This window comes from Heloderma suspectum, chromosome 3, assembly GCF_057233095.1.
Source record: "Heloderma suspectum isolate Gila_16-S chromosome 3, 16-S_ref, whole genome shotgun sequence".
Lineage (NCBI taxonomy): Eukaryota > Metazoa > Chordata > Lepidosauria > Squamata > Helodermatidae > Heloderma > Heloderma suspectum.
This window is the reverse complement of record NC_139460.1, coordinates 213,021,830-213,047,912: the sequence shown is the minus strand read 5'-3', so window position 1 is coordinate 213,047,912 and position 26,083 is coordinate 213,021,830. Positions and strand designations below refer to the sequence as shown.

Sequence of the window (26,083 nt, the reverse complement as noted above, 5' to 3'; positions counted from 1 at the left end):
CAGGGCCACCAACAGAAAAAGCAGGGGTTTGCTTCTCAGAGGCCCTATTTTTGGCTCTAAGCCTGACAGCATTCACTAGCTGAGCTCACTTCTAGAGGGAGCAGTGCTGTGAAACCTGGTACAAGGACTTAGCAAGGAAGCTGGTGTTCTACTCCCAAACAGATACATTTAAATTCTTAGGGTACAATTCTAGATAGAATGGCCATGTGTCCTGCTTTACAACAGACAGTACTCTGTTTGAAGGGTTGTTAGGGAACCATCTTTCATTTGAATGTATTTTCTGTTTGAAAACCTGTCCAAGTCTGGTTTAGAGTCAAAGGGAGAGCAGCATGGGCCTTGAAGTGGCCCATCAACAGCACCTGCATGGCAGAATGAGCAGGCACACAGCTCACCTGGTCGGTCTTCCCCACTATGGTGAGACATTTTGTATTTCTGTTTACATTATAGTAACTATATCTAAATGTGCATCTATACATATAAATTAACACATGCACATTTTATCCAGATCTCTGCCCTCTTTTTTGGTGATGCGTAAATGGCCATCCAAAATCTAATGCTCCCACATAACTGGTGTTGAGGAAACCAAAAAAGAAAGCCTTTCTGTGGAGGAGGGTATGTAATGTCCAATTTCCCTTCAACTGTTCTTTCTACTACAGTCGCCCAGTCTTGTTTCGCCTGAATGATGGGAAATGGAAATGGAGATCCTGAACAGCATTGCAGAAGGGTTCATTTGGAATCCCAGACAGTTTGTCTGAAGTTTCTGAATCAATTACATGTGTGTGTTACAACTTCAAACTCACTCACCAGTCCTTTTAGTACAGTTTGCAGCGCCTGGGATCACTTTATAGGAATTCTTTACATGACCGCATGACAGTGCCATAAAACAAGGCAGTTCATGCTGGTCAATCAACTGTGCAGTGTATACAGACAGAGATGGTGGCCTTGATCACTCAGACCCAGTTGTTTGGCTTTCATATCTCTTCATTCATCTGACCCATACAGAAAAAGTTGAAGCAGAAACGGCGGCCAGAACAGACCTAAACAAGGATGGTATAAAATGGCCAGGCCTGGCCTAAGGTATTTTGTTGTCCTGTTGACACCTCTTGTCCTGAGGTGAAGGACAAGATAGCACCCTCCCCAACCACCATTCCATGTAGAAAAAGTGGACCAGACTGGCAGTTGAATTTTACTTCAACACCAGTGATGGGAGAGTATCCTCCACTTTACCTGAGGGCAATGGGCTAGGTTAGGGGGTGGAGGGCAGGCTATGTGGAACACACAGCCCTGCCTTTCAACACTTCATCACTGCTCCCCACCCCTCATTGTTGCCCCCATTTTAGTAGAGAGTGGAACTTAGAATACATCCACTGCTCTCCTGTGGCTGCACATTGCTGGGGAAGACTGGTAATTATTGGCAACTTTCTTTTGGACAAGCTTGTCTACCATGATTGAAAGTTTAATTGGGGAACCTCTAATAAGCTTCCAAGAGACCCTAGAATTAGGCTATGCACAGAATCATTGCTTTAAGGAATGTACTTTCCCACTTCATATTGCAAGAGGGCTTTTACAAGCCAGAGAATGAAGACCAAAATCTCCCTAAAAATCCTTGGAGAAAGACAGTGGCTATAAAATGTCTCAAATTGGCCCAAACAGCCCTTTTAAATGCTGAATGCTGATGTGCCTGCAGTGGTTTTTCTTATTTTAAAAAATAAGCTTTGCAATGTTGCGTTCGGTCATATTTTTTTTGGCAGCATATATAAAACCACCTGGAGCTGTTGGCTCACGACCAAGGAGAGATGATCTGCTATAAATTCAATGGCCTGTCCATTTCATAGCTTTCCAAAAGGGCAAGAAAGGAGAGGATCTCACTAATAAATCTCTAGTTGTTGATTCTTTTTTGACCATTACTATGGACAAGTCAAGGCTGAGAAAAGAATAGGAGAGGTAATCCGGAAAGGGTGCAACTTGGCCTCCGATACCTTCCATGTAAATGGCTAAGCAGCTCCTTTTGGCTCTTTCGGCTGGAGACAATAAAAGGCCAGAGCAAAAGTTCAACCACTAGAGATTCCAAGAAGCACTGAGCTTTCTCTTCCTCAAATGTTGTTTGCATCAAGTTCTCAAGAATAGAACTCTGGGAACTGCCAAACTGCGGAGTGTGTCTGTTTCTGCCATGCTCAGCACGATGCTTTGCTCAAGCCAGCAAACCCAGAGTAATGCTAAGCAGCTGAAAAGCTCTGGATGTGCAAATGCTCCCATCATTTTGCCTCCAAAAGACAGTCTGGAAACTATTTGTCATCTCACATCTGTCCAAAGCGTCCTATGCTTCCAGCATTCCCCTGGGTTTCTTTTGCTATCAAGATGCTCCTTAACGCTTATCACCAGATCACCATTAAACTAAATCATCTTTACAATTGATTTGGAGATGGAGAAAAAGCATCCCCCCCCCACTGATAATTATGGCAGGCAACAATTCATTGCAAGCCTAATTAAAGCCACAGCCCTGAAATGATTTGCTCCCGACTTAGTTCCACTCTGATAAAGTTTAGGAAAACATTCCCTAGTGAGCAATCACAGGGTAAAATCAATGTGTCTGTTCATTTTATAAATCTGGCTCTCAAAGAATGGGTCAAGAAAGGCAGGTCACAAGAGTCAGGCAGATTGCCAAGTTGCCAGCAAGTGGGTGCTGTGGATCATATGATGTTATTTCCCAGACAGGGTCTGAACTTACTGGATTCATCACACACAAAGACAACGTTCTGCTGTGTAACTGCATATTTTATATGGCTTTTGCCTTCCCAAAAAACATTCAACTCCTGATTCTTCTGTGGGTGCACTTTTCTTTCGTGCCTCTCTTATCTCGAAATGTGAAGAATGGCAGGAAAAAAATGTACCTTCAAAACAAGGTCCACTAAGGGCCAGGATGATCAAGCGCTGATCCTGCCCTACAGTTCCAGCTGCTCAGATTCAGGTGCGCAGTCACTTATCAAAGTTGTAATTCATCATCTCAAGTTCAAAGCTGAAGCATGATATGGGTTGACTGAAGAGGCTGCACATTAGTGATGAGCTTCTGGAGGTGTGTTAATAAGATATGAGATGGGGAGCAGGACCATTCTACTAGTCCTGCTGAAAGACCAGCTCCCTCAGACTCCGCCCTCATTTCAGCAGGCTGCAGCAGAGGGATATAAAATGCAAAGCCCTGCTGAAAGACCACTTGCTTCCCCCCGTTCCCTCCTCATCCCTTTTTCCTCTTGTGTTGTGTCTTTTTAGAATAACCTGTGAGCAGGGGGTGTCTTGTTTTTATTGATTGTATGTAAGCCATTCCAGGAGCTTTCTAGGCTAGGGTTAAACAAGTCTTAAATAAATAATAATAAATAAATGTATATGCATTTGCAGTTGACCTGAACCTCCTGCTGTGAAGCAAACATTCTCTGTGTCCCTCAACTTTGCAATGAGCCTGGCTCTTTACAAAGTTAATTTGAAGGAAAAGAACACTTTTTTTTCTTGACACTGATGACTCTGAATTTCTTTCTAGTATGCTACACTCGAAATCTGTGGCTGGCTGGCCTTACCTGATGGCACTACAATTATTATTATTATTAGTCTGCTTGAAAACAAAGGCATATAATTTCCCATGCTTTTCTGTTTAGACCAGGAAATATTTTCTTTCCTTTTAAACATAGGAGGGAAAACCACTGGTACAGCCAACTGCAGATTTTGCGCCATGAGTGGTGTGTGCTTTCTAACCAATATGCGCTGTAATTTCAGCATCAAAACAAACCTGGCCATTGGTGGAAAACCACATCATACAGAGTTACAGACTCCTGGGAACTGATCCTAGTGTCATCTTGGAATGCCCTGATCTTTTTTTGTAACTCATCCACGCCCTTTAAAGTTGAAACATTGGAGTTGAGTGGGGGGTCAGAGAAGGTGGCTACTTACCGGAGGGCCACGGGGACCAATGATGGACATTCCAGCTTCTCCTGGGGCTCCCTGCAGTGAGAAAGAGGCAGAGTGTGTACGTGAAAATGAAAGACTGACGTCATATTGGGAAGTGGGTCAGAGGTGAATGTTGAAGAACCTGACGACAGAGAGCGAGGCATGTGAATGCGAGTGATAGAGCCAAAGTGAATATTTAAAGTAAAAGAATCAAGTGAACAACAATAGAGGGCTGAAAGGGAAGTGTGGCCAAGGACATAATGAAGGGGAAGAGGAAAGTTTATAAAGGGGATTAAAATGAACAATACACATACAGACTCCGGAGAGATAATGATTAAAAACATGCTGCTTCCAATTGAAACAGCAGGGTCCCCTGGCCTTTTACAACTAAGACAGGGAGCCATTTTGGTTTTATTCTGAAATCTGATCAAAGCACCAATTTGGGCTCCTTGAGAATGGAAAGTATAATCTACACATACTGTTATCTAATGCCAGATTTGTCTCCTGCCCAGTTATCATTCTCCTCCACTGGGAAGCCTCCTCCGCTAATCCGCGGAAATTTAGTCTAATTTGGAGTTAAGCTACTATGCGTTGTAAGGGGCTGTGGGAGTTGCACAGGCAAGCCAATGTGTGTCCCTGTGTCTCTATCTATAAACACATGCACACATTTTGGTTGGTCTGGGGATAAGATGCTAGACAGGGTCATTATTTTGACAGCAGGAATGATCCTACAGTTATTTTTGTTGCAATAACTGACATGATGGCTCTGATATTCTAGGTAAAATAAAATGCAGTTAATTACATTCCGCATGTAATGAATTTGAGAATAAACTTGGGTTAACAAATGGGTTCTAGCTGTTAGTGATGTCAAGGCTTGCTCAGGATTTGCAGGCACTGTGATTAGTGAATTAGCCAGTGACTAATCCATGCTATGCATGAAGCATTAGGCCAGGGTTGCTGTAGACACTTTGAAGTGCTTTGAAACTGGCTTAGCAGCCATGGGATGCTTCCAGGCAAGGCTTTTATTGCACCATCACCCTGCCTCATTCATGGAATTTTACAGCGGGTGTGTGTGTTTCCAGATGATTGCCTTCCGCTCATAGCCCTCCCATGTTTTCCTACCACTTCTTCTGTCTTTTTCCTTACTGTGGAAAATCCGTTAGAGACAAAGGAGGCCAGAATTGCAGCACAATGCCTTCTGATTGGTAGTGCTAAGAGCCCTCCGTCTGGAAGCACTTATGAGGTCTTCAAAAGAAGCCTGAGAATTGTAGTATCCCAAGACTGAAGAGGCTTCTTTGTAAGAGATCCTTAGCTTTTTCACAAGTCTACGGTTCCCCCAGAATTCCTTCCTTGGGAGCCCTGGCAGTTAAATGCCTTTGAAACAGATTCATATTTGTACAGCAGACAGTTGGCCCTTTCTAACTCCCTAGATCTTAAAGTTATCTTCAGAGGCTCTTCTCCGGGTCCCCCTTGCAAAGGAAGTCAGGCAGGTGGTTACTAAGGAGAAGGCTGTTTCAGTGGTGGCACCCAGTTGTGGAATGGTCTCCCCAGAGATGCTCACCTGGTGCCTACATTGTGGTCTTTATGGAGCCAGGTGAAGCCCTTCTTATTTTCCGAGGCTTTTAAAGTCTTTTGCGTTTGTTTCTTTGAAAAATGTGTCAGCGTGATTTAAGATCCTTGCAAGGCTGCTGTCTTTTACTTTGGTTTTTACTCTAGTTCTATTCTGTTTTAAAATTTTTCATGTTTTTATATGGCATTCTATTATGCTGTTGTATTTTATGGTTTTAGGTCTTTTTCTGTGAACAGTCTAGATAGCTTCGGGTATTGGATGGTATAGAAATGTTGTATCAATAAATAAAGAACAGGATTTCTGCAGTAAGGGAACTGCAGCAGCACAGCTCCTTCCTGTATCAGAAACCGAGGAGCCCATGCTGCGGCTTCTCCCTGCACCAGCTTTGCCCAGGTTTCTAGGAAGCTGTTTCCTTCTTGCATGCCCTTTTCTTGCTACGGAGGCAATATGAGAAGGGGCCCAGTCTCTTTCTAAGGGCTTCTTCACATGGAGCTTTTATACTACTATTCAGATTGCTCACTCATGGAAGGTTGCAGGTCCTTTTCATGACATCATTAACCTCCAAGGCATCATTAACTTCCAAGGCATCTGACTTTGGACAAACATTTAAGTAGGCTGACTGATACATGATCAAATGTAATCATGGCACTTGACAGAAAAGAGGCTGTAATGACTTGTTGGCAGATTTCATTAAGTGTAAGGGCTGACTTTGCCATTAGGTGACTGTCTGCACCTTGTAGAAGGCATCATTTTTGCTGCAAAAATGGACGAGCGGGACTTCTCCTTCCCAGCATCACCTCAGTTTATGGTGTTGAGCCATGTTTTCCTATCATGCAAATCCTTTCTCCTCTCTGTGTGGTTGGTTCACTCACAATGGACCCTGATGGGCCACTTGCTCTTCCAAATACTTGGAATGAGATTCACACCTGTCTGCCTGGCTGGGGCTGGAAGGTCAGTTTGGTTTTTGTTTAAACGAGAGAATTAGAAAGCTTCTAAAGACAAGGATATTTTTTAAGGATTCTACGGTGAGGATGGCACTGTGAATCTAGGCAAGTGTACAGGCACTGTGATTGCCTGTACACTTGCTTCAACGTCCCTTACATTTCTGTTCAATTTGTACATTTGTAGCAAACAGATTACTATGACCAAAACCACCATAAATCTCCAGTGCTCTCTCATCCAAAGAAAACAAACACTTGCAAGACTAACATAGACTTCCCGCTGCTTAGGGCGATGTGAATCATTGTATTTCTGCTGCTCATTACTAACAGGGAATGAACAAATGTTGGAGAACATGATGCTACTGGAGTGCAAAGAACCTACTAAAGGGGGAAGGGTCTCTGTAACTGCTCACAAGGAGGATGGACAAAAAGTCGAGTGCATTTAGAGTTCTCACATTTTAACCTGAAGAATCAGATAGTCCAGTCATTAGTTGCATCAATCGAGATCTGGGAGTAGGACATAAGAACAGAAGTACCCTGCAAGAGCCAAAGAGTTGGGCAGGATGGATGGAAAGGGGTCAATATTACACTCAGCAGCTTGGGCACGAGGGGTGAGGGAAGATGCATCATTTCTTCTAATAGCAAACTAAGGTAGTTGAGTGCCAAGAGGATTGGACCCAAAATGGGGCCACTGAGGAAACAAGAGGGGAGGTATCAGCAGGCTTGGGTGAACACTGAGGTTTGTAGAGGTATAAAATATATATTAAAAACAACAACAAAGGGAGCAAAAAAAACAGTGCAGTGAAGACAAGGCATACCCAGTAGCCTCCACAAGCTACAGAATCCTGAGTTTAGTTGGAAAAGTAAAATGGAAAATTAGGCTGAGATGTGAGGAGAGAAGAGTAAATTGGCCTACTTGAGCCTCGTGTAGCTTATAGTCTCCTAGAGGAGGGCAGGGCTGACTGGAAGGAACCCTGAACTCCTATTATGGGGTGAGGAAACACTGGACCATTAAGTTGCAAGTACCCTTTTTTAACCCCTTTGTATTTCCTTACAAAGCCAAAATACTCAGGGTAGTATCTAACAGTATCCCAACATTTGCACAATGTAACTAGCACAAGGAGTTGAACCTCCATCAGCCCAAGGGCTGGATTCCATTTTGGAGAAGCTGTCAAGAGCTGAAGTCCAGTAGTGGGTGGGGCTGAAGGAAAAAGAGGGTGTGGCCAAAGGCAAAAGGGGCAGGGCTAAAACACCAAAAATACCAGCCTGTTTTAGCTTAAAGCTTTTATTGCCAGTAACTAAGCCTTGGGAGAGGCATTTCAACATTTTAGAATAGGAAAAAAACACCAAATGATTAGCAGTCAGGGGGAAGGGGGTGGGACTATGAGAAGGGGGTGACGCCATCTGGGCAACCTGGGCTGGGGGGCAGATTACAATCCCAGGATGGCCAAATGTGGCCTCCTGGGCCAAAGGTTCTGCAACTCTGAACTAGTGCAACAGGGGAAAGGGACAATTTACTGCTGAAATTCGATGGCACAGAGGCAAAAAGGGGTGGTTTCTCTAAGTTCAAAACAAGGCCCAAACTGATACTGGGTTTTATACTGATTGTCTTGTATGCCCTGAAGGAAACAAAAACCCATGTCCATCAGCTGCTTTGCTCTTCTGCTCCTCCACAATATCTCATGTTATTTGGCTTGTCTTCCTCTTCACAACAAGTTGACAGGGTTTCTAAATAATCAACTGTTCTGTGATATTTCCTGAGGGGCGGAGAGAGGGAATCTGCAGCAAATATTCTCCCACTTTCCTCTGCTGAGGTGCCTCAGCATCTGAAAACAATGTTCTTCTGGCATTTGAACCCTCCCCTTTTAGTTTTGTTGGGGGCAAAATGGAATAAAGGACTTGAGCCTTTCCATGGCAAGACATTTGGGGCTATGACTTAGCTCAACCCAAATAAGGAAGAAACTGATGTCATGTTTTTCTTGATAGCAGCAATAGAAAACACCATCCCAGATTAAAGTAAATGTTTAAGGGTCGCCTCTCACCTGCTTTCCTCAGTTATTTTTTATGAGGTTTTCCCCCTTAGATAATAGATGGGGCTGAACCGAAATTTGCAATCAGGAAACTGTGGAGCAGGCCCAACAGACTGCATCTGGATAGGGCTGTCTAGGATACAGCTGGTGCAGCAGCTAATCACATTTCCATGTGTATCTTTCCTGGATGCACCCAGCTCAGCTGTCAGTAATGAAACAGAAAATGGTTCCAAAGAAATACCAGAAAAGGCCAGCTGCAAATGTTGAATTTGCCTGACCACCCTTATAAATAGGCTCTTGCAACGTTAAGTTTGAATTATAGTAAACAAATCAAAAATTTTGCAGCCTTACAACATGTGTGGGCGCTTTCCACAGATTGGGGGGAAAATCCACCCATCTATATGCATACATTGATTTGTGCAAAGTATGTACTTCTAAAATTAACCTTTGACTCACACAATGGCTTTCCTTCTCTCTCTCTCTCTCTCTCTCTCTCTCTCTTTCTTCCCTTCCCTTCCCTTCCCTTCCCTTCCCTCCCCTCCTTCCTTCCATAATTGGGAATGGGACAAATAAGTTGGACTAGTTTCTAATCAACCAAAATGGTAAACCTCTTTCTCAGAGCACAATCTCACAGTGAGTGAGGTGTGTCACTCACTACATGGCAGTTTAATCCACAATGAGAAGATTTCTAAAGGTGGGCAGTGGCTATTGACAATCCCAGTATGAAGTCATGAGTGGGAAAGAGCTGACTCACCTTCTCTCCAAGTTGCCCTTTTAGTCCCTGGGCCACCATTTACACCAGTCGCAGCCACATGCAAGAGGGTGAAGGGGGAGAGAAAGAGAGACACAAACACAGGAGTCAGTGTTAAGGCACACTAAGCCCCCAAACAAAGCCGCCAAACGACACAAATGCACATACAGACACAAAAATGCCAGGTGACAAAGACTGAAACATGCTTTGTTTAATGCTCACGCACAAGCACAGTGAATGAAGACCTTTGCTTCTGACACCCTCCCATTTAACCCCTCCCTTTAAGAATTCCAGCTTTTTGTCACAGAAAAAGGGGATTTCATAGGCACTCTAGATAAACAGCTCATCATATAGAGCAACGGTGAGTTACATGTGGCCTGAGGGTCACATGCACCCCCACTTTTTTTGCGACCCACCACCACTACTGAATTTGCCACCAAAAATTGGTAGCATGGCAACAAAAAAGGACCCTATTCTTTCCTAAAAAGAAAAGAAGTTGTGGTTTGCTGCCTAAATTCAGTGGTTCAACAGCAAAAAATGGGCCATTTTAAGAAAAGCTGGCCTTGTACTGCCGCACAACTGAGTATTGGCACCAAATTGGGCAATGCTGTAGTGGCAGGGGGCAGCGGGTTCCAGCGAGGGGAAGAATTGACCCCCAGACCTCTGGACTTCCAGACACTGACCACCTCTGATAAAGAAAAAACGGTTCCTGAAAACATACCTCTTCAGGCTATAGGTGGGCAACTGTGTGACTGAATGTTGTGTGATTTGATTTGATATGTATTATACACAATCCCTGCATATAGAAAACTTCACATGCTGAGGAGAAGGGTTTTAGCCTCATTCTTCTCCCTGACATGTTACTGTTTATGTTTAGGAATTCTGTATTTATTTGTGTGCGTATGTGTGTGTGAGGGAGAGAGAGAGCACATTCAGTCACTCAGTCGCTTCCTTGCAGTCTGAAGTAGTACAGTCCAGGAACTGTTTTGCCTCATGATTAGCTATTTGTCCAAGGACTCTAGTGAGGACAAGGGAGGTAGCAGTTGCAGCGCAGCTGAAGCTAGGAACAATCTTGGGTTCAAAAAATGACAAAACAAAAGTGTTAAGTTAGTGTTAAGCTCACAGGGTTAGCTAAGCTGGCCTATTTTGGAGCTTCCAAGTCAGCAATAGAGAAGCAGCAATAGACTTGATAAAGATCCTTAGAAGACACTTAAGTCTGAGCATTTAACCAACTTAGTTTCCTTAATGTCACTGGCTCAAGCAGGCTTATATGAAAGGATAGTAGTTTTGAGAGGTTTGTGGAGAATAACACTGATTGTTACAGACTGTCTAAGCAAAATGGTGACTTGGCACCCACCACTGGCACTATCTGGTCACCAACCTTTTGGGTTCTGATGTCTATATAATACAGGGAGCTCTGTCACATTTACTTCAAAGTGAACCTCCCAGAGAGCTTTGGCATGGTATAGAAATATCATGAATGAATGAAAAAGTGATGGGTGGGGGGGTAGGTGGTCCTGCCAAATAGAAACAATCGTAAGAATTTCAAGAGAAGCTGAGTGTTAAGTTCTGACTGAATTTCTCAGGGAAGGGATTCTCCCCATGCCTAAGGTGTCACCAGATTTCACCATGAGCAAAAGTTGAAGTGAATTTGGAGATTCCTCCTCAGATACATCTGTGGCATTTTGATGGAAGCCAAAGGAGTCTCAGTGAGACTATTATAATTTCTCAGGAAGGTTTTGTACATCTTTGTTAGGAACAAAACATTGGAATTCACTAGCATAACATCTCATGTTATCTAAACAGGTTTTATGCCCCTACTATGTCCTCTTATTCGGTGCTACATAGGTGTCAACAGCTTTTTTTTTTTCCTGTTGTGGGCAAGTTTCACATCCCCCAATAAGTCCAACTTTAGATGAAAGGTTTACTTCTGCCTGTCAGCAAAAAGGAGGAGCTTTCATAACTGTATATGTTTAAGGAGGAAATAGGACTGTCTGAAGTGGTACAGTACAGGCCTAGAATAATGAGATTGATTGATTATTGCATTGATAGTGGAACACAACTGTTACAATAGCTACACTTATAATAGGATGGTCTCAGGATAAAAAAAAAAGCTGTGCTTCAACTAGGTATTAATTTCATATGCCTATGCCCTCAATGACGTCACACTATGAAGGAAAGCACAGCCCCTTGATGAAGATGTGCATGCTCGCTCTCTCTCTCTCTCTCTCTCTCTCTCTCATAAATAGGAATTGGCTTAGGATCTCTGTAATAATTAACTGCTGTTGTCAGCATATTGTGTTTGGGCCTTAGAGCCAAGATCCATGTTATGCATACAAGATCAGCCCCAGCTTTGCCTCTTGAGAATTCAGAAGAATCCTTCACAGACAGGCTGAAAAAGGTGGAGGTGACTGTAATGAAACCTACAAGGGTGGAGAAGTCTCTGGCCACCTATTTTTTCACTGTTTACCTCTACTTACCTGTCTCCTTAGTGGTTAATTTCCCCTACTACTCCCCCTCCCAACAATCCAGAGATGTGGAGAGCAACAATAAACAAAGAAAGCCGTCCAGTGCTCTTCCTTCTGTTAATAGAAGGCTCAGATGTATCTATGGCTGGGGTCTCCAATGTGGAGCCTGTGGGCACCAATGTGCCTGCAGATACCTCCCTTGGTGCCTGCCAGGCTCCCTGCCCCTCCTGATTTTTCTTTTATTTCTTCAGAATTGTTTAAATTATTATTTTTAACTGGGAGGCTGGCAGGCCATACTGATCTATGTATGATGCCTCATCCTGTAAAAGTGAGAGGTCTAATGCTGGCATTACTATCCCATTGCCACCAGTAGAGGAATTTTTCTTTTGTTACCTTGCACATCCAAAAATACCAGGGCAACTATGTTGCTGCTGTATAAACTGCCAGCTCCAATTCCCATGGATTTTGACCTCTATTAAGCCACACTGGATAAATAACAATGGGTGAAATCCAACACAAGCCCTACTTAGAGTAGATCTATTGAAATGAATGGGACTTAAGTTGTGCAGCTTTATCCACCTTGAAATAAACCTGCATGGAAGTTTATACCATCCAGCTGTGAGCCCTGCAGGACCTGGACCCTGGTTGTCTGCCTGGCTCTTTCCACCTGGCCTGGGAGGGCAGGGCCCCAACCTGGCTCCAGCTATAAAGGCTCTCCTGCTGCTGGAGGGGTCAGAGACCGCACCTAGCTGTGTGTGCTGCAGGACTTGGTTGGACCCTGTTCCTCTGCCTGGCCTAAGTATGTGCCTGGGAGGGATGATATTGGGCCAAATGGAGGGGCCTGGGGGAGGGGCAATCAGTGTAGTGATGGGTAGAGGGAGATATGGCATTGTGAGGAGAACTTGCCAGGTAAGGGGGACGCAGCACAGACAGTTAATGGCTGTGCCGTGTTCTGGTCCTCCCTGGACACACAGGTTTTGTAGTTGCCCTATCAGCCTGCTTTCAGGTCTCTGGCTGCTGCTTTTAAATGCCAGATCAGTTCAGAATAAGGCCCCCTTATCCAGCGTCCCATGCACCTCAGTGTTCAGTCATGCTGGCCACATGATCACGGAAGCATCTTCGGACAGCGCTGGCTCTTCGGCTTAGAAATGGAGATGAGCGCCACCCCCTAGAGTCGGACACGACTGGCTGGGGACACCTTTACCTTTACCTTTATCCATGACTTAATAGTGGATGAGGCAGTCAATCTGGCATGTATAACTGAGACCTGGGTGGGTGAGCAGAGAGGAGTCAGTCCCTCCCTGCTATGCCCACCCGGGGTACTTGGTCCAGCATCAGGGAAGGCTTGAGGGCCAGGGAGGGGGTGTTGCTGTGGTCTATAAGAATTCCATCTCCCTCTGCAGGCTCCCTGTTCATGCGACTACTGGTCTGGAGTGTTTGCACCTTGTGTTGGGTGAGTGGGACAGATTAGGGATTTTGTTGGTGTACCACCCACCCTGCTGCTCAACAGACGCCCTAGGTGAACTTACAGAGGTGGTCTCGGGCGTGCTGCTGAGATCCCCCAGACTGTTGGTTCTGGGGGATGTCAACATTCACGCTGAGGGCACCTTGTTTGGGGCGGCTCAGGATTTCATGGTCTCCACGGCAGCCATGGGACTGTCTAAACATGTCATTGGCCCAACACCTGTAGTGGGGCATACTCTACACCTGGTTTTCTCAACTGGACACGGAGATGGTAATCTGAAGGTGGGGGACTTTGCATCAGTCCCTTTGTCATGGTCAGATCACTGCCTACTGAGGTTTAGACTTACAGCAGCTTTTCCCCTCTGCAAGGGTGGGGGACCTATTAAGATGGTCTGCCTCCAGAAGCTAATGGATCCAGATGGTTTCCAGAGGGCTTTGGGGGGTTTTCTGGTTGATATGGCTGGCGCTCCTGCTGAAGCCCTGGTCAACCTGTGGAATGCAGAAATAACCCGGGCGGTTGACACGATTGCTCCTGAGCACCCTCTCCAGAGTACAGCTCATACTGCTCTGTGGTATACCCTGGACCTGAGAGTGATGAAAGAAAATAGGAGATGGCTTGAGTGCAGGTGGAGAAAACCCCCTGGAGGATGCAGTTGAACCCTGGTGCGTGCCTATGGCCAAGTATATTCAAAGGCAGTGAGAGCAAGGGAAAAAATATTTGACTGCCTCTATTCAGTCGTCCATATGCCTCCCAGCAGAGCTTTGTAGGGTCGTCCAGGGCCTTTTACATTCTGGCCCTAAAGACGCTATGGAACCATCTGAGGCCTGCTGTGATGCACTGGCTAGGCACTTCCAGAATAAAATCTCTTGCATCCACCAAGACTTAGACTCCGATATTACTGTAGGTGAATCTGGTGAAGTATCCAGAGCACAGTCTTGTCCAGTTTTCTTGGATGAGCTTCAGTTAATACAGCTCGAGAATGTGGACAAGGTACTTGGCCAGGTTCATGCAACCACTTCCATATTGGATCCTTGCCCCTCTTGGCTAATAAAAATTAGCAGGGAGGGAACAGCCAGCTGGGCTAGGGAGGTGATTAATGCCTCTTTGTGAGAGGGACTGGTCCAAGGCCACCTGGAAAGAGGCGGTGGTGAGACCACTCCTGAAGAAATCCTCCCTAGACCTGGAAAACTTTAATAATTATAGGCTGGTTGCAAATGTTCCATTCATGGGCAAGGTCCCTGAGCAAGCGGTTGTCAACCAGCTCCAGGCACTCTCGGATGAAACTGATTATCCTGGATCCATTTCAATTGGGGTTCAGGCCAAGTTTAGGCACAGAAACAGCCTTGGTCACCTTGTATGATGACCTATGTTGGGAGAAAGACAAGGGGAGTGTGACCCTGTTGATCTCCTTGATCTCTCGGTGGCTTTCGATACCATTGACCATAGTATCCTTCTGGGACAGCTCTCTGAGCTGGGAGTGGGAGGCACTGCATTGCAGTGGTTTTGCTCCTACTTGTAGGGTTGGCTCCAGAAGGTGGTGCTTGGGGAACACTGCTCAGCCCCGTGGATTCTCCAATATGGGGTTCCACACGGGTCAGTTTTGTCCCCTATGCTGTTCAACATCTGCATGAAACCATTGAGTGTGGTCATCCAGAGTTTTGGAGTGTGTTGTCATCAGTATGCTGGTAATATGCAGCTCTGTTTCTCCTTTTCATCTTCTTCAAGTGAGGCTGTGGATGTGCTGAATCAGCGCCTGGCTGCAACAGCAGACTGGATGAGGGCTAATAAACTGAAGCTCAAACCAGGCAAGACTGAGATGCTATTGGTGGGTGGTTCTGCTGACTGGATGGAGGGTGTTCAACCTGTTCTGGATGGGGTTGCACTCCCCCTGAAGGAGCAGGTCGGTAGCTTGGGGGTCCTCCTGGAACCATCTTTGTCACTTGAGGCTCAGGTGGTCTCAGTAGCATGGAGTTCCTTCTATCAACCTCGGTTGGTGATCCAACTATGCCCCTATCTGGACAGGGATAACCTGGCTTCAGTTGTCTATGCTCTGGTAACATCCAAGTTAGATGACTGCAATGTGCTCTACGTGGGGCTGCCTTTGAAGATGGTTTGGAAGCTGCAGGTCATGCAAAGTGCAGCAGCCAGATTGATAACAGGGACCAGAAGGTCCAAACATATAAGACCAACTCTGGCCCTCTTGCACTGGCTGCCTATATGCTTCCAAACTCAATTCAAGGTGCTGGTTTTAATCTATAAAGCCCTACACGGCTTGGGTCCACAATACCTGATGGCACGCCTCTCCTGAAATGAACCTACCTGTACACTACATTCAGCATCTAAGGTCCTCCTCCGAGTGCCTCCTCCAAGGGAAGCTGAGAAGGTAGCAACAAGGGAGAGGGCCTTCTCAGTGGTTGCCCCCTATCTGTGGAACAAGCTTCCTGGTGAGGTCCGCCTGGTGCCAACATTATTATCTTTTAGGTGCCAGATTAAGACCTATCTCTTTCCCCAGGCATTTGGCAGCACGTGATGAGTTTTAATCAGTCCTGGAGGTGTCTTTAGTTATGACTGATAGTTCAATGTTGTTTTTAGTTATATGTTGTTTGTGTATATTGTCTGTGTGCTTTTATGTGCTTTTTTATAAATGGCTTTTAAACTTTTTATATTGAATTTAATGTTTTAACTTCTGTAATCTTCCCAGAGAGCTTCGGCTATGGGTTGGTATAGAAATAACAACAACAATAATAATATACAACCAACACCTATTAGAAATTTTCACTTGTCCACACTCCTTCCAAGGGCACCTTCCTATGTTTCATCACAAAGAATGAACTATGAACTATGTTTCAGTTCTTCTATGACTACGCAGACATTAGATGTGCCATCATTTGGGGCAACTTTCCAGGTGATGGAAGAACTTTATTGCAGTTAATCTTTACTAGCCTATTGGCTGATTTGAGAAGCTTCTTGTCTTCAGGGCCTTTATAGAGTACATTTTCAAATGCTCTGGTATTATGTTTACCATTTGGTTATTTACGTTAAATGTTCAACTTGATTTTATTTCTAACTCAGCATATATTTGGTGTTTTTTGACTAGATCAAACTATAAGGCAGGCCAGGGGGAGCCTGAACACATCTTGATTGAGCCAGGAATTAAAGTGTCAACTGTTGTACTTATTTTCAGTTCTGTGGACCAAAGGGGCAGCCGCCTCTTATTTTCCCAGTGCCTAATTCCTTTTATCATAGCACTGTAAAGCATGACAGTAGTACACGATCCCTTTTCTTTTTCACTGCTTGCATAGAGCTATTCTGACTGTTGTGCACTGATGTCTCTGTTGCATATTTGGGAAGGTCTGATCAGTTTCCTTCTTGACTTGCGGGGAGACCATGACGTCAACATTTGAGATTAAACCTTGGGCTTTGTTGAACAAAATGTTTTTTTCTTAGACCTGCTGTCATCTACAGTGCATCCAGCAGCATGGATAGAAGGTTCATGTCCAAGAGCATGAAGATAGATCTCATGCTACACAAAAGCAGTTGTGGAGCAGTTTTCCCTTAGTGTTATTTCTCTATTCATGCGACTGGAAATGGAGGCCCCCATTGTACATGCCCCTGCATTCACTATACGAGACAACACATCTTGGGGAACAAGTGTGGACTTTCGTAAGCAAGTGTGCAAATCCTTTCTTGCAGTGCCGTTTCTTAAGTACAGGAAGGCATCAGACCCCCAGTCCTTAGTTTCCTTTGGAAATAGAAAAGAAACCCAATGAAGTGCCAGCCACATTATGATCTCTGAGAGAACCATGTTTGCAATGTGGAAGAAAGGAATAAAGAGCAGGTTGCAGAGGCTTCTTTGGGAGGTGATGTGTCAATTGTTAGCTTAAATGCGCAATATGTTTCACCTTTATGGCATTGATACTTCTCTTTGGTCCCATTCAAATAATGCTCATTCCTAGGCAAAATGGCTTCTAAAATAACTATGTGATCTATGCATTCCTTATGTACCCTTTCTCACCTCTTGGAAAAGCTGACATTTTAGAATACATTTTAGAAAAAATACTTCCCTGCCATAAGCACCTGATCATTCTTGTTCCAATTGAAAAGCTGATACTATAGGCAATCCTCCAACCAGATCACAATCTACTTCTGACAGCCCATCATCTATTTATGCTTGTTGAGTCTCCATATAAAACATTTCAGATTAGTTCTGTTCCTGAATTAATTAAGGATCCCTGCATTTTTCTGCAAGAGAAATATTTGATTGCAATCCTATATACACCTACCTGGGAGTAAGTTCCACTGAACACAGTGGGGCTTGTTTCTGAATAAACATTTATAAGATTGCAGCATAGATTTCTTCTTTCTCTTGTTGGGTAGATCTTAGCATTTAAATCAGTATTTTATTTAATCCCCTCCTTTAAAAATAGCTGCTTTCCTTTTTTCACAACCAAACTAGATCCTAGAAATGGGACTGGAGTAATTATTTTGATCAAGATAATGAATGCATCACCCCGCAAAGGGGCCCTTGGAAGCAGAGGGCTTGGAAGCAGGAGTGTCAGGTAGCTGCAAGAAGTTTACGACTCACCGGTAGTCCACGGATCCCCATGGTGCCTTTGTCTCCCTAACAATTAATGCAAAATCAGAGGGCAGTTGGAAACCAGCCATATGTGATGCTACAAAGTGACACAAATGAACTTCCCCTTGATGCCTTATGCAGGTGCATTAATTAGCTTATAAATTTCATGTATGAGTACATGGAGCATGCAGAGGTTTTGTGGATTTTATGGAATCCTTTGAAGTTAAAGCGATAGACTTAAATACAGTAGTATAGAAAATCTGCTTGGATGGTGTCACAGTCTGGCAAAGGAAAACAGACCAAATAGTGTCTACTTTTTGCCATTCTCTTCCTGTGGCTTTTTCTGATGCCACCAGGTTGAAATATTTTTTTTCTCTTGTTGCCTCCACCAAACCAGTGTTAAAACCCTCTGGGTCTCGGGTATCTACTTTAGGTAGTGCAGGGGCTGGCTATTAGATGTGGGGTGGGTATCCCAAAAAGAAAAGAGACCACAAAGTTGCAAATAACAAAGTTTAAACCTTTTCTGAAGAAAAATGTTAATAGGGAAGTTTTAAAATGTGAATGGACAGATACATCCCACGAAAAATCCCAAATGAGCAATAGGGTAATAAAGCAACCAGGGATAAATGCATCCAGCTAACCTAACTAGACTGTATCCTTATTTTACCCAGGCCCTTTATCCAAACAATATCTTAGTGTTATTGGTCTAGGTCTCTCAGTCAGTTCTCTGGTTCCAACAGCTCTGACTCTTTCCTCTAGGACTTGGCCTCCTTCCTCTCTCTGCCTTAGGGTTTTATCTCTTAAAACCAGTTTTTTTCTCTCCCCAGCTCTAACTAAACAGGGGGTAGTTTCTTGTTCATTTCTGCAAATGAAATTTCTATTTTCTGAGTTGAAACTTTTTCTTTCTCCTCCTCTGTCCTTCTGCTGAACTTTATAATCACCTGCTCCTCTGAGAACAACTTCTTGACTTCTACATTCTAGTTAACTTTTAACCTCTAAACTATTAACCTTTTGACTGAAACTGACTAGCGCGCGTGTGCGCGCGCACACTCTCTCTCTCTCTCTCTCACACACACACACACACACACACACACGATTTAGGGAGCAATCCAGATAGGTGGCTGCCTCTAAACTCAGAGGCAACTGCCTATCCAAAGCAGGGCAGGAGAAGCACGCAGGGGATCGTTCTGTCTGCGCTTCTCCTGCCCTGCATTTTTGGCTAGATAGCCGATTGCAGCTGTCTAGCCGTGGGAGGGCTGAGTGGGGGAGGAGGCTGCTGTATGACACATTGGATGCGTACACATTGGATGTGTCGTACAGACATTTCTGCCCTCCCTGCCCTGGAACTCCCCCAGACACTCCCCTTTTCAGCCGCTCTGTGCTCCTCTTGCGAGTGCGGAGGCCGTGGCTGTTCCGTGCTGCCTCCGAGGCAGCGCAGAAGTGGGCAGAGGTCGGTTCCAGGAAAACAGGATATCCTATGGCCATCTAGCTGCTGTCTAGCAGCCATAGGATTGCTCCCTTAATCACATAATATCCTACAACCAAACTAAATACAAAAATGGAGGACAATTCTCTTCCTTCACACATGGTCCCTTCCATATCTATCCATCTATCTATTCATCCATCCTTTCCACCTGAGTGTCTTTGCAAGCATTTTAACAAATGGATAGGCATGCAAATATAGCTGTACAGGAAATTTATGAATAAGCTGCTGTCATAATTATATGGGAGCATTTTATAGTTTTATAATTTGTAACATTACATTACAAAGAAAAGTTGTTGCTTTCAGTAGTCCTGTGACATATTCTGTTTTACTAGTATGATATTTTCTTATTCATGTACTAGTCCAGGAGTTCTTAAATTGTGTTATATTTTGGATACTTGCTTGTTTATGAATCATCACATTTTCTTGTCTTACACCACTATGTGGGAAGGAGCTTGAAAGGCTACTGAACTACAAACCAACTGCTGCATTTTTCCGCTACGGCCATGATCTAACAAAGCAATATATGTGCATGTTGGAGCACCCTGCATACAGCAGGAAGTTTTTTTGAAATTTACACTACTGAAGAGGCAAGCAGCTTTTCAATGGGTTGCCTCTTCAACATGTGGTGGAAATATCAAAGAAATGTATAATTCTTCAGCATCCCCCCTTCTTATTTTCACTGTGGCATCAAGAGGTCCCCTGACCAGAGGTTACAGATAATTCTTGGATCACAGTTTAAGAGCCCTTGTACTAATTAGTTTGGAGAAACCATCTCTATTCCTCTATTTCATAGTTTTGCTCAAGGTATCACTAAGTGATGTAGAAATCACTTAATTTAAGGACCTGTGCTGTAAGCTAAAGAAAAATCTATTGCTGAACTTTAAGAGCCTAATAGTACAATCCTATGCATATAAATAAGTCATACTGAGTTTAATAGGACTTATTCCCAGTTAAGTGTGTATACGACTGCAGCCTCATTTCCTGGTTTTATTATTGTTTTGTTTAGTTATGGAATCTCCTTTCTGAACAATGTATCATGCATTATGTCACAAGCAGTCTGGAAACAGTTTGAGAAATCTTTAATGGGTTTGGGTTAGTGACACAAAAGGTTGCGTTGTATTGATACTTGATTATCTCAAGAACTGTCAGTGCTTCTTGTCCAACTGCCATGTTTCTTGCCATGGAAGTAATGCCAGAAATCATGTGGTGGTGATGTGGGGTTGGTGGGTGGCTAAAGGGAGCCGTCACAAATCAGTACAAAACAGAAGTAACCCAAATACAAGTGGTCCATTATTTAATGTATTAAATAATGCTAAAAATAAATAAAAGTTTAATAATATTAAAACATAAGTGTCTAAGAGCGTGTCAGCCATCTTTGTACTCATTGGCCATGACACTGGAAGATGAGACCAAATATGATTCTAAATGAGCAGCTGGGTAGACATCTGCCTTCATGTTTGTCCTCACACATTAATCGAAATGTTAGAGACTTACTTTTGTTCTTTAAGTAAAAGCTAAATATTTAGGGAGGGATTTGGGTATATTTCTATGGGGAGCACACACATTCAGGCATATCTTTACAACCGTAAGGGCTAGAACCATGGCATGCTAATTTTTTAAAAGTGAAGGCTGAGATTATTAAGGAGTTGAGTTCTGTAGCTAATACTGTATTCTGGGATCCAGTGGAATTACACACAGGCCTGCCTATTAAGAATAAATGATGGATGGTTCAGAGAGCAGAATGCCTATAATGTTATGCCAAGATATACACTCGCTTGTGGGTACTGCGCACACCCCTTGCAGTGCATTGGCATAGTCTTCAGAGCTTAAGAAGATCGCATTGCTTGCTTGGCTGGCTGGCTGGCTGGCTGGCTACCATGTTTCTAAGGTATTTATCACCAAAAAGGACAAACACTATACAACAGTATGCAAAAGGAGGGTCTATATTTTGTTTTTCTCCCATAAGGTTTCCGGAAGCATGTTGAGGGCCCTCAGCTGTTTGTTTGTTTACATTTGTAAGGCACAACTGAGATATATTTTATCCAAAGGTGTCCAGCTGTGGATCTGAACTGACATCATCTTCAGCCCAGTCTGATCCTTGTCTGATCTTTTCCAATAGGAAATGTCCAAATTGGCTTCCTGAAGCTGAAAGCACTGTGCTCCTGGGTCTCAAGAAATTAACCCTAAATCTCCCCAGTTATTAAAATGGAGCTACCTCACATTTACTTACTATGGGGTAGGGAGATCCCAGAGCACATGGGTTAATATCAACTGGAATCAAGAAATAAGTAGTAGGATACCTTCTCACTTGACACCTTATTTTGAGGTATAGATACACATGCATGCACACACACACTTGTACATGCCTGGATAAATAGCCAGGTTTACCTAATTGTTTTCCCTTTGCCACTTCCATATATTTTAAAGGGAATGCAGTTTTGTATACACAGACACCGACACCCTTCACAATTGATAGATGCACATATATTTTGAATGTGGGTATTTACACCTGGGATCCAAACAGTCAGCAAGAGCAGAGCTAGATGCTGGGCTTTCACACAGGACGGCCAGCAAAAATAGCCCAGTGCTGAATTCTCCTACTCCTCCCTGTAGTGTCAAATCCCCCCAAAATGCACAAATCCTCCACCCATGTACACTTTTATGCTTTAGTCTATGGGGGAAATGCGCATATTTGGCAATTTTTTTATTTTGCGTATTTTTCTATTACAAAACCTGTGCAAGAGTCTGGAAAGTCCGTGGAATCTGCCCGACTGGGGAATAGCTGGTCTGCTGCAGAATCTGTGAGTTGGATTCATAAAAGTCCAAACTCATCTGATTCCGTTGCGGAGTTCTCTGACATCCTTAGCTGCATTCTAGCAGTGGGATGGACCAAAGGCAAAAGGGACAGAGCCAAAATACCTAAATAATCAGCATATTTTAGCTGAAAGCTATTCCTCCCAGTAACTGAGCCTTAGAAGAGGCATTTCCACCACTTCTTTTTCCAATGGGGGAAAAACTGCACACTAAATTGGTTTAGTTTTTAATATGTGTTAATAAGACTGTTTATATAAACAAGCTTAGAGGGAAAAGAAGAATGCAGGCTGTCACATGATGGAGAGAGGATTTGCCTCCTTTGTTGGCCCCATCAAGGGGAGCTACAAATAGGAATAGGGGTGTCACCCATTAGGAAGAGATTTCATGAGCCACTCTGATTCCTTCTTAGCAAATGCAGATGGGCAATGAAATAGATTATGATCACAGATCTTATGCCAGCTGTGAATCAGGAGGCCAAGGGGGCAGTACTGCGAAAGCTCCCAGGGCATGCTAACTGCATCTTCCATTCCTGCAGCTGCACCTAGCAAGGTGAGGTGGGAAACGGTAAATGACCATTACTGCTGAGCAGTGCTTGAGAGGGGTGGTGGTGGTGTGCCTTTACCCCTACCAGCAACCCTTACCATGGTGGTGGTATGCCTGTACCCTTACCAGCAACCCTTACCATGGCCTGGTTGGAGTCCACCAGGAAAAAAGCCTTCAGCGTGGTAGCCCCCTTCCTGTGGAATTCCTTGCCTTTGGAGGTCAGGCAGGTCACAGGTGCCAATGTTGTGTTCCTTCTGGCGCCTTCTGAAGACATTGTTATTTCGAGAGGCTTTCCTTGCGTGACCAGTAGTAGCAGTTTATTAAATTTGACCTTACTGGAATTTGTCTTTTTAAAAAATGTTTTAACTGTTTTAACCTGGTGTTTTATTCTTTTATCTTTGTTGGTCACTGCTCTGAAATCTTCTGTTGTGGAGCAGTATATAAATATTGTAAGTAAATAAATACATCTGCTGGAAGCAGCAAAAACAGTGGTGGCTCACACAGAGCTATGGAGGCTGGTGAATGGCCAATAGTGCCGCATGTGAGTATGGATGGGTCAGTTACAAACTCCACACTCACCAGCAAACTCACATGCCTGTACAGTGCTGCATGAGCTGCCCTTGCTGAGGGTGGTTCCAATAGATTCTGACTGATAAGACAAAGGACTCCCATTTGATTGTTGCTCAGTGGTTGCATCCATTTCTTGGTTAAATCTATTTAAGACAGCACTTTTCCTCTACTCCGTCTTAAGGCTCTGACCATGCAGCCTTCATGACTTCAACATTGTTAGCCCTCCCTCCAAACATCTCTCCACTCCTTTTTGCAACCTCTTGCCTGATGAAGAGATCTGGAGATCTTAAAATCTTGCCACAATTTTGAGCATATTTGTTTGGCCCTAATAAACGCATTGCCTGACTGGGCTTTTTTCTTATGGACCAGCATAGTCCAAAGTTTACTTTGTTGTATGCATATATCCCACAGAATAGTATTTGTTCATTTGTGCCTGCAAATCACATCCATGACTGAAATGATATAAAAAAGATTTACAAATCACAAATCAATCCTGGATCTGTTGAGAATCTGGAAACTTCTTGGATGATGTCTGACTTTCCGGTAGAATCAGACATCAATCCTTCCCATGTTATCCCTCTCAGTGCTGGGGTGGCTTGCCGAAACAAATTCATAAATGAAAACTGTCATGTGGGAAGACAATACCCCAAACACAATGGATTGGAAAGGTTCTCTGAAAGGAAATGTGTGATCCCCAATGCAAGAAGGATGTGGAACTTTCTATACCTGGGACCTATGTTATGATATTGGGCCAGCTTGTACATGTCACTGAAATTCAGTTCCTTTTATTTTGTTTCTGATGGGCAACCAATTAATGCCTCCTCAATATTCATAGCTTTTAGGGCCTGCATTCTGGACTGCAGCTGGCACAAAAGGAAGAAGAGAGGGTGGAAAAACACAAAAAGGGGAAAAAATATTTACCGGAAGCCCAGGTCTTCCTGTAGGACCCTGAAAAGAAACACAGCAAAGGAGATGTTGGCACAAAGGATACGGGGATTGGATTGCCACAGAGAAACAATAAAAATATATGCTACTTGAATTTTGGACATGGAAGATGGTATTCTTTGGTTGTAGCAGAGCATGTACTATGCACGTATAAGTTCCTATGGTCAGTCCATCATAGACAGAAAAGCTGGGAGTTGTCAGACACTCTGGTGACCTTCCCCGGTTAAAGCAGACAATGCTGGGCTAAAGCAGATGTGGGGCTCACTTAGGGTTGCCACTTATGCATCTCTCCAAAAGAGGAAATGCATCAGAAAGAAAGAGGACAAAAGATAACACCAATTTACATAGTATCTGCACATGTCAATGTGTATGTACAGGTGCACATTTAGAAGCAATCACTACAATTTAAATAGAAATGCAGCACTTCTCACCACAGTGGAGGAGACTGACTAGGTGACCTCTGTGCCTCCACTGTCTGCTGTTCAGGCGCTAACTGTGGATGGGCAACATCAAGGCCTGTGCCGCCCTCCCTCCTTATGGCTCTTCCACTTTAAACCAGACTTGGTCTGGACACGTCTTCAAAGAGAGGACACCTTCAAACAGAAGACTATCCTCTGACAGCTCTACAAAATAGAGGACTGTCCTGTAAAGGAGGACACCTGGCTACCTTAGGAGTTAAAGCAGGATAAGTAGCTCATTGAGTCGCCATCATAGACCACACACGCTGCTGTGTTCTCAAAAAGTACAATCCTATGTTGGGCTTGGCATTCCATGTGACCTTCTAGGCGTCCCCTACAAGGCTCTGGCCCCTAGAAGTAATTGGGTAAGTCACTCAGCCTGTCCACTGAGTCTTGATGTCCCCTAATATTCTTCCAAATAACCTGCAGCCACCACTGACTGATTTACAGAGAGCAGCGGGACTCTTCCTTTTCTATACGTGGCTGTGTAACTCAAAACTAGCAAGTGGGGTGAGGTATGTTCTTCCTAGAAACCACCCAGACCAGAACACATTCTTGAACGAACACCTGCAAGTATATTCACTGATGGAGAATAACAGCCAGAATTATGTAATTTGATAGAAAATAAGAAATTCTACTATCCTAACCTAACCTGGCTCCCCTCTTTTAACAGCTATCCTAACCACCAGACTTTTATCTTCACCCCCGCCCTCTCTCTCTCTCTCTCCTAACTCCTCTTTCCCCTAACTCTCCTCTGATTGCTTTGTCTTTGGCTAAACTACATCCTAGGCTAAATGCGTAGTGTGTGTGTGATCCTAACATTTTTATTGACTGTAGTTTCCATGTGTGGTAGTCCTAATCTGGATCACTACCCCCTTTTAAACTAGAGTAAATAAAAATGTTGGGAACGTTGTTACACATTTAATGTGTGTAGTTTAGCTGTTTAGCTTCTAACCAACTTTCTCAACTTGCTCACTCACGTCACTCACTCTAACTTAACCCACCATTCCATCACACTCCCCTGTTTTCAATCATTCCTCCATTCATTTTTCTGTTACATCCACGTAGGTTCATTTTTGGACAGAGGGATTCTGTGTAGGGACCATTAGCAAGCACACACTGAACTAGTGAGAGATGAATCACTGAATGAATGACAGCTAGTTGTTCAAATATGTTGTAGTCTTTCAAAAGTGCCCATTCCTCAAATATGTTGCAAGCCTGATGCCTCTTCAGGCATGACCCATTCAATGAAAAGTTACAATAAAAGAGGAAGCTAGAGAGATCCTTTCTCTCTCCTTCCATCTCTATGCAAGTGTGTGCATTTGTGCGCACACACAATATAGATGATGCTGGGAGAACCATATTGCACTGGCATTACAATAGGACACTGCTGGAAACAACTTGTGTGAATAACTGGAATGCAAAACTGTTAAGTACATCAACACTCCAATTATATTTACTACACTGCTGAGCTAAAATGCCCTACAACTTCATCTCCCAGGCTGCAAAGTTGGGGGGCAATTTTGATTA

General features: G+C 43.8%; 1 protein-coding gene across 2 annotated transcripts in view; it reads right to left on the bottom strand.

Annotated features, from left to right (window-relative positions):
* Positions 1-26,083, bottom strand: part of COL13A1 (collagen type XIII alpha 1 chain) — a 253,449-nt gene that overhangs the window by 132,066 nt on the left and 95,300 nt on the right. The window contains exons 3-5 of one of the 2 annotated variants that reach the window (XM_084845463.1): positions 24,072-24,098; positions 9,232-9,258; positions 3,940-3,990 (exon numbers count right to left, since the gene is read on the bottom strand). In XM_084845463.1, the coding sequence (XP_084701589.1) occupies positions 3,940-3,969 (30 nt within the window). In that variant the 5' untranslated portion in view covers positions 3,970-3,990; positions 9,232-9,258; positions 24,072-24,098. Of the gene's footprint in view, positions 1-3,939; positions 3,991-9,231; positions 9,259-24,071; positions 24,099-26,083 lie in introns of those variants that run through there. The other variant, XM_084845462.1, reaches the window with a different exon arrangement.